Genomic DNA, 13,754 nt, shown 5'->3' with positions numbered 1-13,754 from the left:
ATTTAGTTTTAGTTCAATTTAATAAAATGCAGAACATTTCAAATATGTAACTAGAGAAAAACTTAATTGTGTGTTGGTAGAAACTGATTTCATCCCAACAAAATCAGTTGCAAGTACTTTTGAAGGCTTCAAAACACATACATGTATTTTACTTAGTGATTTGAGTTGGTTAGACTGATAAATATTTCAATTATCTCACCTATTGAGTTGTATCTGATGTTTTCATTTTGGCATATTTTCTTGGGATTTTATTTTTGTGCTACATACTTATTATGTGAAAGAAAAGGTGTAAATGATTTACAAAATGTTTTATAAATAAAAACCTAAGAAGTGTGATGAGTGTGCATCTCAGAGGAAACCGTTTGTGGAACCAGTCAAATAGAGCTGCAAGTGATTTGTAGAATGTTCCAAGCATATTTGCAAATCTGCAAACTCAAATTTATAACTTTTTTTTCTTTTTAAGATAGCTCAAGTTCAAACAGATTAGAGGAAAGGTGTCTCTAAATAGTAATTTTATATTTTAGACTTAAAAAATCTGGGTCTGGACTTTGAATAAGTAAGTCATCCTTCTGGTTTCCTTTATTGTCCTTCAATATATTTTTTTACATCTTACATTGGTGAAGCTGTATGTTTATGGTCATTTGGCTTTAAGGAAAAGCTCTATAAGGTTCACCAAAAACAACTGCTTCTGATCAAGCTTCATTTATAAAGATCACTGTAGAGGACCAAAGTAATTTTGCAGAATAATAATTTGAAGAAAAAAAAATGCAAATGAGAAAACAAAGATAGACAAAATATTCCTAAGACCATCTGTTCAATGAAAAATATATATAAAACAACATCAACATTAGAAATATTTATATCTGGATCTAAATTGATCCTAGATAGCATGTGGTATAAGCCAGGGCAAATTAATTATAATTAGCGATTACAAACTGACAGACAAGAGGCCAGTTAAACGGGCAACAAAACATTGTTCCTCAATAGCAGCTGTAAAGTGGCTTAAAGATACATAACAGCGTTTTTTACTCAGTGTAGTTTCGCATTTGAAAAACCACTATCCCCTGCTTGTCTGTCCTAAGTGCTAAAAGATTCCCCCACAGAATGATGCTGCCACAACTTCCATGCAGGGAAGGACTGGTTTTCAACGCCCCAAGGTGCCCTATTCGTGCAGTATTAATTTATGAATTTTTATGCCAGTGCCACACAATATACTGCAAGAGGGATAAACATGAGTAGCACTTGGAACAAAATATAAACAAAGCGTGGGGTAAAGCTGTTGAAGCTTTAAGAATTAGCTGCCAAATTGATGGATGCATTAGCAACTACTGCCAGCAGATGTCCAACTAACAGGTTTACCTCTGCTTATCATGGTGTGGCGCAAAAGTTATTTTCTGGTTCAAAAGACAGTAAGTGAACATCATCAGGACGAATTGTTGGGATGTATTGTTTTACTATATATTTTTGGTGTTTTTTGTAGATGGTACATGACTAAGCCCCTTTGATATTCAAACTCATGCAACAGTGGTAACCTTTTCAAACGTGTGCAATGTCCCTTAGCAAACTCTAGACAGGATTTGTTCTGGCTTTCCTTCAGTTGAAGTTGTTTTTTTCTAGTGATTTAAACATTAAATGGATAGGTCTTACAAAATCTTTAACAAAATGTTTTAAACCAGCACAGCTTCTTTTTTTTTAGAAGAAAAATTTTTCTTGCAATTACACATTTCTTCATATTATCCTTGTTCTAAGGCTGGCATGGATACATAATGAAGTTATACCTCAATAAAAATGGAAAAAAAGAGGAGGACAATTATGCATCACAGGTTGTCTCTAGTCAGCGCACTGTATGACTGCTTTAGAGAAAGGAGAGAAAAGGGGTACAGATGTGAAATGAGAGAAAGTGAAGTACTAAGAGACAGAGTGGTGGAGGAGCAGTGGAAGACCGCCGCTATGGATTTACTGTCCTTCATGCTGAAAATATACATCCCCGGGCGCTTGGCGCTGAATTATTAATCCAAATTTGTCAAAGAAAGAATGAGAGAAATCTATTGACTGGGACACGGGCCCTTTAATGGTCTCATTAAAGGGGAGGCTTCCCACACCATGCACCTTTTGCGCTGTTGCAGGAGTTTTTGGGGCAGTGGAGGTTTTGAAGGTGGAGGGAGGCAGCCGGGGGGGCACTTGACCCCAAATGATTTTCTGTCACTTTATCATAAACAAGAAAGGCTGACATGCCCCAATGCCCCACACCCCCCCTCTAACCCTCCCAGTCTCCTCATACCCTCCCATCATAGCCCTACATAGCCTGCGTGTAATTAGCTGACGGGTGCAAAAGTGTGGTGAATGTAAATAAGGTTCACATGCAAGAACTGAGACTGACAGGCAGAGTAAGCAACAACATGCACGCGTATTTAAATGTGCCTTCTTGAACTGTTACTGACAGGAACAAATGAATTACAAGGTAAAGTCACTGTGAGTATGACGAGTCAGCGCTCAGGCTTCACCTTTGATTTCTAATTCATTCAGCTTGATTGTTTTTTTGTAAACCACAAGGATTACCTCCAAAGTTTACAACATATAATCCTGATTGCAGTTCTTTAGATACAGACCTGTCAATCATCTGTCATCAGCTGCATGCAAGACTTGCAGCTGTGTAGGTGGGTGGAATTTAGGTGGAGAGGGCTCAGTCCGGAGAGCATTAGTGAGGTGGAAGGAGCAGAGACCTGTGGGTGTATCATTCTTTCCGAGGCCAGCTCATTTGAGAGGATTTTGTTTTCACCTCTGAGGGGGGCTAAATCAGGGGGCAATAAGAAGCGAAGGTAGGAAGATCTGGGGAGTGCAGAGGGGGCTAAGCAGTGAATTCATTGCTGATTCAAGTCTGTTAGTAACCCTCTGGCAAATGGATTTTCGTAGAGCTGAGACAATGAGGTTTTTTTTTTTTTCAATTTACTCCTGTCTGTCTGTAGCATTTCAAAAATGCATGTAATGATTATTTTAATAAGGTTTTTCACTCAGAGACTTTAACAGCCTGATTTATGGCAAATACAATAACGTATTTGTTATTGCACCACTACAACAGAAAAGTCCACATCACCTCATGAAAGAGTAATAATCAAAGGGTAGTAATGCATCATGTAACTTCATGTCAAGAAAACTTAGCTATCTTATCAATATTTATCCACATTGATAGCAGCCTCTTTATCTGTGCACATCTTTTACAACTCTAACTAATTCAGGGTGTAAATTTACTCCCAGCTCAAAATAAATCCCTACCACCTTCCAGTCGGCATAGGCAATGAGAGGGGCTAGGATCCTTTCTGCTCGGAGCGCCTTTCCTCTTGTTTATTTTATCAGTCCTAAGGCATATTTCTCCGCTCCTTAACATCTCTCATTGCCCCCCCACTCCACCACCACCAATACCAGTCCATCAAGCCCACGACCCATCCTTGGGCGACACGACTCACCCAGACGCTACCTGTTTAGCGTAACAACAATAGCTATGGTGTCGGTGAAAGGTTTTAAATCTGACTTAATATATCCCCACCTGGACAGTCCCTGCATAATTCTCCTTCATTGCTGGATGGTTTTTGCCCCCTGAGAGGCTTAAAGAGAGAGTTTGATGGGTTGGTGGGCAAATTGAGTCCTAATGCTTTATTCTGACATGCTGACAACAGCCTGTCCCCTTAAATGGCCTGTTTCCAGGAACTAGGACCCAGTTGTAATTATGCACTGGTAGAATCCAGGATATTTGGCCTCTAGACATGTGGTAGTATGTTAGCTTCAGGGCATGTTGCTACAGAATAGAACTGTGCAATGCTGAAATAACATCAAATGTTAAATTTAAAAATGTGGATCTGCTTAGATATTAACGAGGCTCCATTTAAATGATTTATAATGGTTCAGTGGTGGACATCACTCAACACAATTTGATAAACATTGTTAATGTTAAGAATAAAGTTTGAACATAAGGTTTTTCACTGTTAAGGCCATGACCTCACCTCTAAAATATCATGGATTTAAGGTTGCAGTGTGGTTTTGCCAGTGTGCTGACGTCATAAATGAACCGCATATTAAATGTCTAACCTCTGTTATTATAAACCTTTAAATAATAGTTGCAGTGACAGTTTGTTTATAAAGTAGAATTTGGTAACCCCTATAAGCAGTTAATCTTGTGAAGGTGACTACAGCACATGGATAAAGATAAAAAAACTAAACATTTTTAGTTTTTTTAGTTAATTTTTAGTTGGCTGCATAAATATTATACTGTTACTCATTTATGCAGCCATGCATCAGCAACGTTTTTTCACCCGAGTCATTCAGTCTTTTTCTGACTATATTTTGCATCTTAGTGATTCTAACATATCTTCTGTAGGAGAAAAAGGTTAAAAGTCATACCTGCAGCAGCAAATTTGCATTAATTCTCAAAATGAGTTTGCAAAGACATTATCCAATTGCTAATTTTATAGTAACCATGTTTTTTCTTTATAGAAACTCTGTTTCCTTGATTGCTTTAGACATCTCTAATGCCTCAATTGTAAAAAGGAAAAGCATTTCCTGTAGTAATACCAATGTTGATATTTTTGTCCAGCCATCCATCTTCGTCTGCTTATCCTTCAGGGTCACGGTGGGGCTGTCGCAGTCTATGAATGAGAAGCTGATTACACCCCGGACTGGTTGCCAGTCTATAGCAGGGCAATAAATAGACAGACAACCATTCACGCACATAAACGCATGCCTAAGTGCAATTTAGAGACATCAATTAACAATACTGTCATATTTTGAGCTGTAGAAGAAGCCCAGAGTACCCAGAGAGAACCCATACATGCATAGGGAGAACAGGCTCCACCAGGACCTCTGAACACCATCAGTAGGCAATGCAGGTGAAGTGTCTTGCTCAAGGACACAAGCAGGGGCTTTAGCCCACAACCCTTCGGTTGGAGGGCAAACTCTTATATCTTTTAACAACAAAGCCAAGCTCCAAGTTATGCTGTAAATTGTCTGTGTATTGAAGAGATTTTCCTAATAATATACAGAAGCATTTGGCTTGTTTTCCCACCAACTCTGTTTTTTTTTTTTTTTTTTTTTTTTTTTTTTCAGTTGCCTCTAATATCTAGGTGGCTTTTAAAGAATAGGGAATTCCCCAGTTGTGACTGAAAGGAAAATAAAAGTGGGACTGCGATCTCTAGAGAGAAGGCAGACTTGTTTTCTGTTCAGCACACACAAATGGGGACAGTAAATGTCTAGTAGTGCAGCAGGACCTCCTTCAAAAGAAAAAGAAAGTACACTCTACCAGCTTTGACAGCGGAGCATTGACGTGAGGTGTAGTAAGTATGTGTTCATGAGCTCCATATAAACATGATACCAAGATGGTACAGGGGGCAAAATCCTTTTTTTTTTTTTTTTTTTTTTTTACACAAAGCAGAGCTTACATATTAATACAGTAAAACACAACTCTGATAAAAGTGTGGTCATGTAGCACTGTTGACCGTGCGGCCATTGCTCCTTGCCCTTTCGCCTTTATTTGTTTAGAATGCACCTGCTGCCCTTTTTCCTTTATTTTTTAATACGTAGAAAATTATATTTCAACAATATACTTTACTAATGTGATATAAAATCACAACTAAGTCATCACTTGGTTTTTTTGCAGAGTAATATGGGTCACTTAGTTCTCTGTCAACACCTCAGCTGCTGATTGGAGCCTAGATGAGCTCAATAATAATAATTAAAGTTGTTGTGAGGACTGTTGACTTGATAACAGCCCAGTAGGGTGTAATAAAGATAACCTAGCTGGGACACAGTTCAACTGCTAACTCTTTGAAGCACTGCGGCTGCAGTAAAAGGGGATTCAGCTTTGATAGTCTCATATAAATGCTGTTTGAGCTCTCCCATTGGGAGAACGACGATCTGAGTTCCCATCTATGGGAAGTAACCAGTTCATCTTCCACTCACGTTTAATTGTCCAGGTTTACTGACAGCACCTCACTCAACAAGGGTTTATGACTTCAGACGTTTATGTGCCATTTCGTGAGCCAACAGAAAATGCCCAGGGTGTGCACTGTCAGCATGTGACTGACTATTGATTTGAGCAATGAAAGTGTAATGCAGGAAATTGCAGGATTACTTTGGCATTTATGCTTGTTTAAAATATAAAGGAGAATCCTGCTAAACATGAAAGATTGGTTACAGGTCATAGCTTAATGGGGAGACACCAAGACATAAGAAATGTTTGGCTGAAGGTTTGCCAAGGTGAATGTCTTTTCTTTGTTTTACTGCAGCAAATCCTCGAAAATGGTAAATTCACTTGTATATGACAAACATAAAAGTAAAATGTATACATTTAAGAACAAGGTATATGTTATGAAAATATTTGCAGCAAATATATTTTTCTTAAAACTGACCTGCTAAACATGTAACTGATATGTTTTCTTATTCCTTAACCGCTCACCGAATATAAGGAATCATCCCGTATCTTTTGGCTAGCAAATCAATGAGAACTTTGACACCGTTTATGAGTTTTTACACAACAGATCATCCACCCTGTGAGGCAGTTTTCTGATCAGATTGGTGTAATGAACAAGGCATATTTGACTGAGTGTATGTATAATGTGATTAAGGTTTGCAATTTGCGTGTCTGCATGTGTCCCTGGGGCAAGTTGATTGTAAGGGTCGTAAAGTGTGTGAAAGAACATGCAGAGACACAGAGCTTATTGGGTCTAATTAAAAGCACGGTAGAGATTTCAGGGGTTTTGTGAAAGAGTGTGAGTGAAAAGAGGGGGAGTGCACGCGGGTGTGTGTGTACGGCTGTGTGCGTGCGCTCGGTGGATTCAGTGCGATTGGCCATCAAATGAAACAATGTATTCAGTGGGACCTCAGGGTTTCCATTTGAGTATTCGGACACGGCACTCCAACAAACTGTGGCTGTTTTATGGAGAGAAAAAAAAAGTTGATAATTAGTCCCTTAGTGACTGAGGGATGAGATGGAGAGTAAGAGGAGGGGGAAAGGAGGCACTAAAGGCAGAGAAGAGAGTGGTTAGCGCATTTAATAGTCCATCACAACACTGTCTGGGAATGATTAATCAGCTGTTTTTTATTTACTTTTCCTTTTTAATGCTCATTTGTCTCATTCTTTCTGACTTTAATTTACCAGACAAAATTCTATTTGACAAGACAATATCAGCCCTTTGTTATTTGATCTCATTCTTTATGTAAGCAGTAATTCTTTTTTGTTTTGTTTTTTTCAGAAAAGACTCTGGTTATAATTTGCAATTTAAATAAAGACAAGACACTGGATAATGTTCTGCAACACTTTTCCCATAACAGTCACAAGTAAAGGCAAAATATTTCTGAAAGTTGGCATATGCAGTAGTTTAAATGGAAAAATGCAGATTGCCAAGACATAGCTTCAACTCTTAGCTTTGATGTAAATATTTTTTACTGGATGAACGGATAACATAAAGAAAAAAAATTGCAACTTCTTAATTTGATTTGCTTTTAGAAAGTATTTTTCTTATTTCACTTATTTAATTTCAATAGATTTTCAGCCAACATGACCCTTTTTCTGATACTCTTGAGTAAAAACCAACAGTTTCAAGGCAACTGGGGCAAAACTCTGATAAACACTTATGAATCTAAGGGCTCATAATAGCCCCAAAAATCATAAAAGCTTAAATATTCCTGTTAAAATATTTTTATAGTTGTTTTTATTTTTCTGCAGTATCAACACCATGATCACACTATGCTGACAAGTATCTCCACACAACATTTTAAAAAACTTTTTATGGAAAGAACAGTGGTGTCTCTTTTTTCAGCCAGCTGTTTTACAGTCTACAGCAACAGGTGAGAAAGGGAAGTGGAATTGTATCATCTATGCTTCAAAGAGCCCAAAATTGCCGTCAGTCTGACATTTTTTCTTCCATTTTTTAAGGACAACTGAAAAATCCTCTGGTAATTAGTACCTTTTGTAGCCTACACATTATTAACAAATTTGCACAGTTTTCAATTCTGTTCCCTAATTTTTGATATGGACCTAAACGTTAACATTGAAAATGCTACACCATACCCTGGGGAGTATTTTTTACTCCACTTAAATAGAGCTTTATATTACCCTTGGGTTATGACTGGAAAAAGGTAGAGAAGAAAGAGTTATTTTGCAAACATGTCGCAAAGGTTTAGGCGTGAGAATGTTACACAAATTGACATTACTTCAATAACTGAAGTTCACTCATAATGTAACAACTCTAAAACTTTTGCATCCATGTTTTTCTCGCATAATAACAACAAGCCTTCTTTCTACCCTCCCTCCCTCATTGACCTGCGTAGGATGTCTGTGAGTGAACGCTTAAAGCACCCTGTGCTGGGTTGGCTTATGTAAGGCAATGTTAACACTTCTCTGAGGTGTTTGTGGTGTGAGAGCCGATTCAGGATCTCGTCAGGAGGTCAGACAGCTGAATGGCAGCAGGAAAAAGCACATGTCATGTTTGTTTGGAGGCTCCTTTGTCACAGACGCCCAAACCCCCACCATTCCTGGCCTCCTCTTAGCCTTATTTAGCCCCCCGCCATGTCACCCAGAGGTCAGAGCGAGCTGCAGCTCATACATACACAAGCCACACGAGAGCGGACAGACACACACATGCATACAGATTGTAATAGCATGGTAGACTGCATCATAGATGGAAGTGCCTTGAAGGACCTGCTTCTCATTCTCTAGACCTCATTAGTTGCTGATTTATCTCCCCCTCCTTCCTCCTAATGCTCTTGGTGGGTGGATGTGTTGTGTGTGTGTGTGTGTGTGTTGTGTGTGAGAGAGAGAGTTGGTGAGGGAGGATGTGTTTGTTGGAGGTTGGTATTGTGTGGAGCAAAAAGTAATAACATTTTTATTCCCACAGATTAGTGTCTGTCACCTAATTAGAAAAGACGATTTAAAGATTGCCTTATAGTGCGTGCAAGACTTTGTCCAGAAATGCAAAGTCTACATGGTAACTTGGTCACTTCAAAGTAGCCCACTGTGATCAGCCTCATCCTGGGGTCATAAAATTAATAAAAGATCAGACACACAAGCGCAAAGCTCTGAACTGTTTAAATATTCTGCAGTCCCACGCTTCATAATCATGACAAGCGCATAAAGCACTCAGGTTTGCCATTATCCATTTAGCACATTTTTGACTTGTCTTGCAATAATCTCATAAATCCCCCAGTGAGCTTATTATTGTTAGGAAAAAGTGCTTATAGCTGTGCAGAAAGGTGGGGATTAACCAAATACACACCATGTATTTTGCAAAAGCAATTAGCAGTAAAAGTAGAAGTCCTAACAAAGTGAAGTTAATGTTATGATTATTTTCCCGATACCAACTTTAAAAAAAAAAAACACTTACCTGCTTCTTCTGAATATTCACAGTACTTTATGCCCTGTTAAAATGTAAAACAGACTCTGAGGTTTATGAAGCAACTGCTGGATGACTATACTTCTGCCCTACATAATTTATTGTCTCCTGGGAATTCATCTCTCCGAAGAACATTCTTGCTTTTACCTGATTCCTTCTACACAATCTTCCCAAGAGGCATTTCAGAGGAAAACAGAAAATAGGAAGATTTCATCATGCAACACATGAGCCACAATTAAAGGACTCAAACCTTAAAGTGTCAGTAAGAACTCCACACATATATTGATCTCCCTGACAAAACTAAAGATACTGCTAGATAATAGGCTTGATACTACTTCACCTCGTTAACCTTTGTTTCTGTTGGCCAAGTTAACCAAGTTCGGTTTTGTGAATAACATGAAAAATGGCAAAGCTGGGATATTTTTCAATTAAGAAGGTTTTACTATCATAACAAGAATAATAGTCGTAGTTTAATGAAAAACAATAAATTTTTTTTATATATTATTTATTACTAACCTGTTCGAATAATAAAAGAAAAGTAGTGTTTTTGAAATGCAATATCGCATAAAAAATGAATCTGCAAAATATAAAATTAGATACCTAATTATTCTTGAATTGCAATTAATTATCTATACTTCATGTTTGTTTTTAAGGTTAGTGTAGATGCTATTTCTAAACATCTAAATTATAAAAGTATATATGAAACATAGGGTATAAATAAAGTCAAAAATGCTTATAAACCCTAAATCTGCTGAAGAGGATTAATCAGCTTCTTGAAAGAGTTCCTCTTTTCTCTGTAGAATATTTTTAACACCTTAAGTACATGTTATGAATGATGGTAAAGGATGGCCAAATCAGCTCGCTTTTTGCATGAAAAACTAAAAATTGTGTTGCTTCAAAACTGAGACACTGAGGAAAAAATAAATAATAATTTCAAATGTTGTGAGAAAAGATTTTGCATTGTGTAAGCTCAACTACAGAATTTAAGTTCCAATCCTTCTGCTGCTGTAACCTCTTCATTTTTTTTTTTTCTGCAGATGTGAAGAACTTGGAGAACTTCCACCTGGTGGAGAGCGTCCAGGAGCAGGTCAACGCAGCACTGCTGGACTACGTCATGTGCAACTACCCCCAGCAGACAGACAAGTTTGGCCAGCTGCTCCTTCGGCTGCCGGAGATCCGAGCCATCAGCCTGCAGGCCGAGGAGTATCTTTATTACAAACACCTGAATGGCGATGTGCCCTGCAACAACCTTCTCATCGAAATGCTGCACGCAAAAAGAGCTTAATGACTGGACGGTCCCGATTCACACGGCGAATTCAAGGACATTTGTAAAAACTCATCATCGTCTTTTTTTCTATTTCCAAACCTCCAGCTTGACCACAAAGATGGTAAAGGCGGGTAGCTTAAAGTGCAGAAACTCTTATTTATACTGAGCTCATTATGAACTTGAACATTCAAAGAGTCATCATGTGCATTCGACAAACTGCATTAAGATTCCTTTACTGTAAAAATTCAAATTAAAAAAGACTGCAAGATGACTGTTCTCCACAACTGAACTGCAGAAAAAGACCATTTTGAAGGGCAAACAAGAAAGAAAAACACTTGAAGTAACTTCTACGTTTGACACTATGTGGTCATTTCAGCTGGAGCAAGGCCATGAGTCAGGAGAGTTACAAAATAAAACCTTCAGAAAATAAAAAAAAGGTGGATTCATCCAGAGCACAGAGTTAAATAACATAACACTGCCCATCTATCAGTAAGCTTTGTAGCAACAGGGCAATGATCCTCTTGCTTGTTCTCTCACTGAAACTGGGCTTCCGCTGTTGTCGGTACTGAAAAGTCAAACGGACATGCAGCCAACCAGGCAAGTGACTCTATTTTCTAATTTCCCACATAATGCCTGCAAGAGTAGCTCAAACCAACTGAGGAAGTAGGACAAATAAAGAAGAAAAAACTAAAGGAGGAAATGCTCTTTTGTCTTGTATCAGAAATCACTTGCTATCATGGTCCTCCTCCTCCCCTCCATTTTATACCACATTATAAGAATCATCTTTTTGCTATTTACCTCAATAAGGCCAGTGTTAGAAAAGAAAATTCATAGCCCAATTTTCCTCCTGCAGTTCAAACCATTTTTTTTCATTATTTCACCAAACCTGACACTAAACAAGTCATTATTGCAGAGAAGGATACGGATTGATCCCACCTTCCCCTGAAAAGACCAAAGCCTGCTGTAGAAGAGGGGAAGGAAATGACTAAGACCTTAATAATCAGTGTTACAGACGGAAAAGAAAAAAAAGTGTAATAACACAGTTATGTTGGTCCTGCCTTATTTCATTACCATGCTAGCTAACCGTGCAGATGTGAATGAAAATGTATAAATATATAAATATATATATAAAGTATTAATGTTGTAAGAAAATAAAAAAAAGAATAATTAAACAGGTGTTTACATTCATGTTGTCACATGGGAGAGATCTGTAATGAAGCTTAATTTGCAAAGCAATGATTTCCTAAGAAAATGAAGTCATCAAAATGAAGAAAAGCATTTCTCCTGTGTTTTCTCTGGTTTGTGTACAGTGTTTACTTTTTTTTTTTATTTCTCTATAACAGTACTTAAATTATGTCGTGAGACACTAAAATCAAAGAGGAATCACTCAGTTGAAATTTCTTATCAGCGATGCTGTCTAACGATTGTGTTTTCCTCTCAGCATTTCATTTGTAAATCCCTCCTTTTGTTTTGTTTTTTTTGTTTTTATTTACAATTTTTTTGATTTTTGGATGTACAGTATGTCACTAGTTACGCTTACTATTGAAGATAATTTATTGCGTCACTGGGTCTCCATCTTTGTGTTACATGACGTGAGGTGTCCACGCCAAAATAAATTTGTTTACTGTAGCATGCTCTCTGTTTTGTTTCCATGAGTGGTTTCCAGACACAAAAATAACTTTTTATTGTAGACTTCTTTAAAAGTCCATCGAGGTCTGTACATCGAGTATTGCAGGGGTTTAAAAAATTGTGTCGCAAGTCTTACTAAATTTGAAAATCAACTTTTTTTCTGTCTGATTTGCTCTTATACCAAATACTGCTTATTTCCTCTTTAATGGAAAACCATTAATCTGCACAAAACTGATGCAAAGCAATGGAAATAAGAACTAAACGTGTTGGTGTATTTCTGAGACCAATGGCGTGAAATCTTTCCCAGATGTCGGTAACTCGAAGACTATTAAGTTTACTTATAAAGAAATATCCAGTAATCAGCAGAAAAGCCCGTTTGATAATGATAGTTTATCACGTGTTAAGCGGAGTCTTAAATCTTTTGGAAATTAAAGGTAAATAAAGGTCAAGTTATCAGACAAGTCACTCTGTTAACTTTGTCCTTCTCTAAAACCAATACAGAATTCCAATGGCTGGGTCTTTGGGGTAATTTTCTAGAAATGGAAAAAATGCCTTCACTTAATGCTCAATGTCTCATCAACAATTTCCCTTTATATTTCTTTGTTCAACTCTCCTTCAGTTGTATAAATTCTTCCATTATGGTATGTTGAAGGACGGCCTATTTTATAATGTTCCCTCAAGGCGTTACAGTTGGTGCATTTTGGGTTGTATAGAGAGCCACTTTGTCTCTAAACATGATGTGTGTCATGACAACCACAGTTTGGTTTTACCTTAAAACAAATCCTTCTCATATTTTATTGGCTTTTCCTTTTAATTCCAACAAGCTTCCACATGAATTTTCTACTGCAGTCTTGTAAGGTGAACGGGCTCGGAGGCCATGGAAGCTGAGTGCATTACTTTTGTTTTGTTTTTTTCCTGGAAGATTTCATCTCTTATGTACCCTAAAAATAAGTTCATACATAAATTAATAAAAGTTCATAAATCCTATTTTCACAGACATAAATACAATAATATGTTAACATTGTAAATGAATGACATTATAAAAGAAATTTAAAAGACATTTAAGAAAAATAAAAGACAATTCATTAGATAAATAGCAAAACACCAAAGAAAGTGTAACTTCTAAGGTGCATGAATCAGATCCATGGTTAATCACCAGTTTTATTTTTACAGCAGAAATTGTCTTCAGGTGTCAGACTAAATAACTTTCACTATTTCTTGAAGAATCAAAGTCTTCGCTTTAACTGCATTCAGAAGTTTAGAATTAGATCCTTCACCAAATGCCATATTCATGTTTTGCTCCAATATGGTTGCAGAGATCCTGAAATTATCTTTTATTTCATTAACTGACCCATAATAACAGTGATGCTTCTTTTCTGCAAGAATTTTAATACTTGATCTTTCATTCAGAGTTATTCCAAATAATTTGATTCTGATCTTTTAATCAGCAATTTAAAAGTATAAGATACACTTATTCT

General features: G+C 37.2%; 1 protein-coding gene across 1 annotated transcript in view; it reads left to right on the top strand.

The window, feature by feature from the left end:
* The window catches only part of nr5a2 (nuclear receptor subfamily 5 group A member 2), a 71,319-nt gene extending 59,051 nt beyond the window's left edge, over positions 1 to 12,268 (top strand). The window contains exon 7 of the mRNA XM_015373118.1: positions 10,418 to 12,268. Within this exon, the coding sequence (XP_015228604.1) occupies positions 10,418 to 10,665 (248 nt within the window). The 3' untranslated portion in view covers positions 10,666 to 12,268. The remainder of the gene's footprint in view (positions 1 to 10,417) is intronic.
* The last annotated feature ends 1,486 nt before the right edge of the window (positions 12,269 to 13,754 follow it).

The sequence above is a fragment of the Cyprinodon variegatus genome, unplaced genomic scaffold (assembly GCF_000732505.1).
Source record: "Cyprinodon variegatus isolate N-32 unplaced genomic scaffold, C_variegatus-1.0 Scaffold80, whole genome shotgun sequence".
NCBI classification, from domain to species: domain Eukaryota; kingdom Metazoa; phylum Chordata; class Actinopteri; order Cyprinodontiformes; family Cyprinodontidae; genus Cyprinodon; species Cyprinodon variegatus.
Note: the sequence above shows the minus strand (reverse complement) of the source record. Positions and strands in the feature narration are given on the sequence as shown.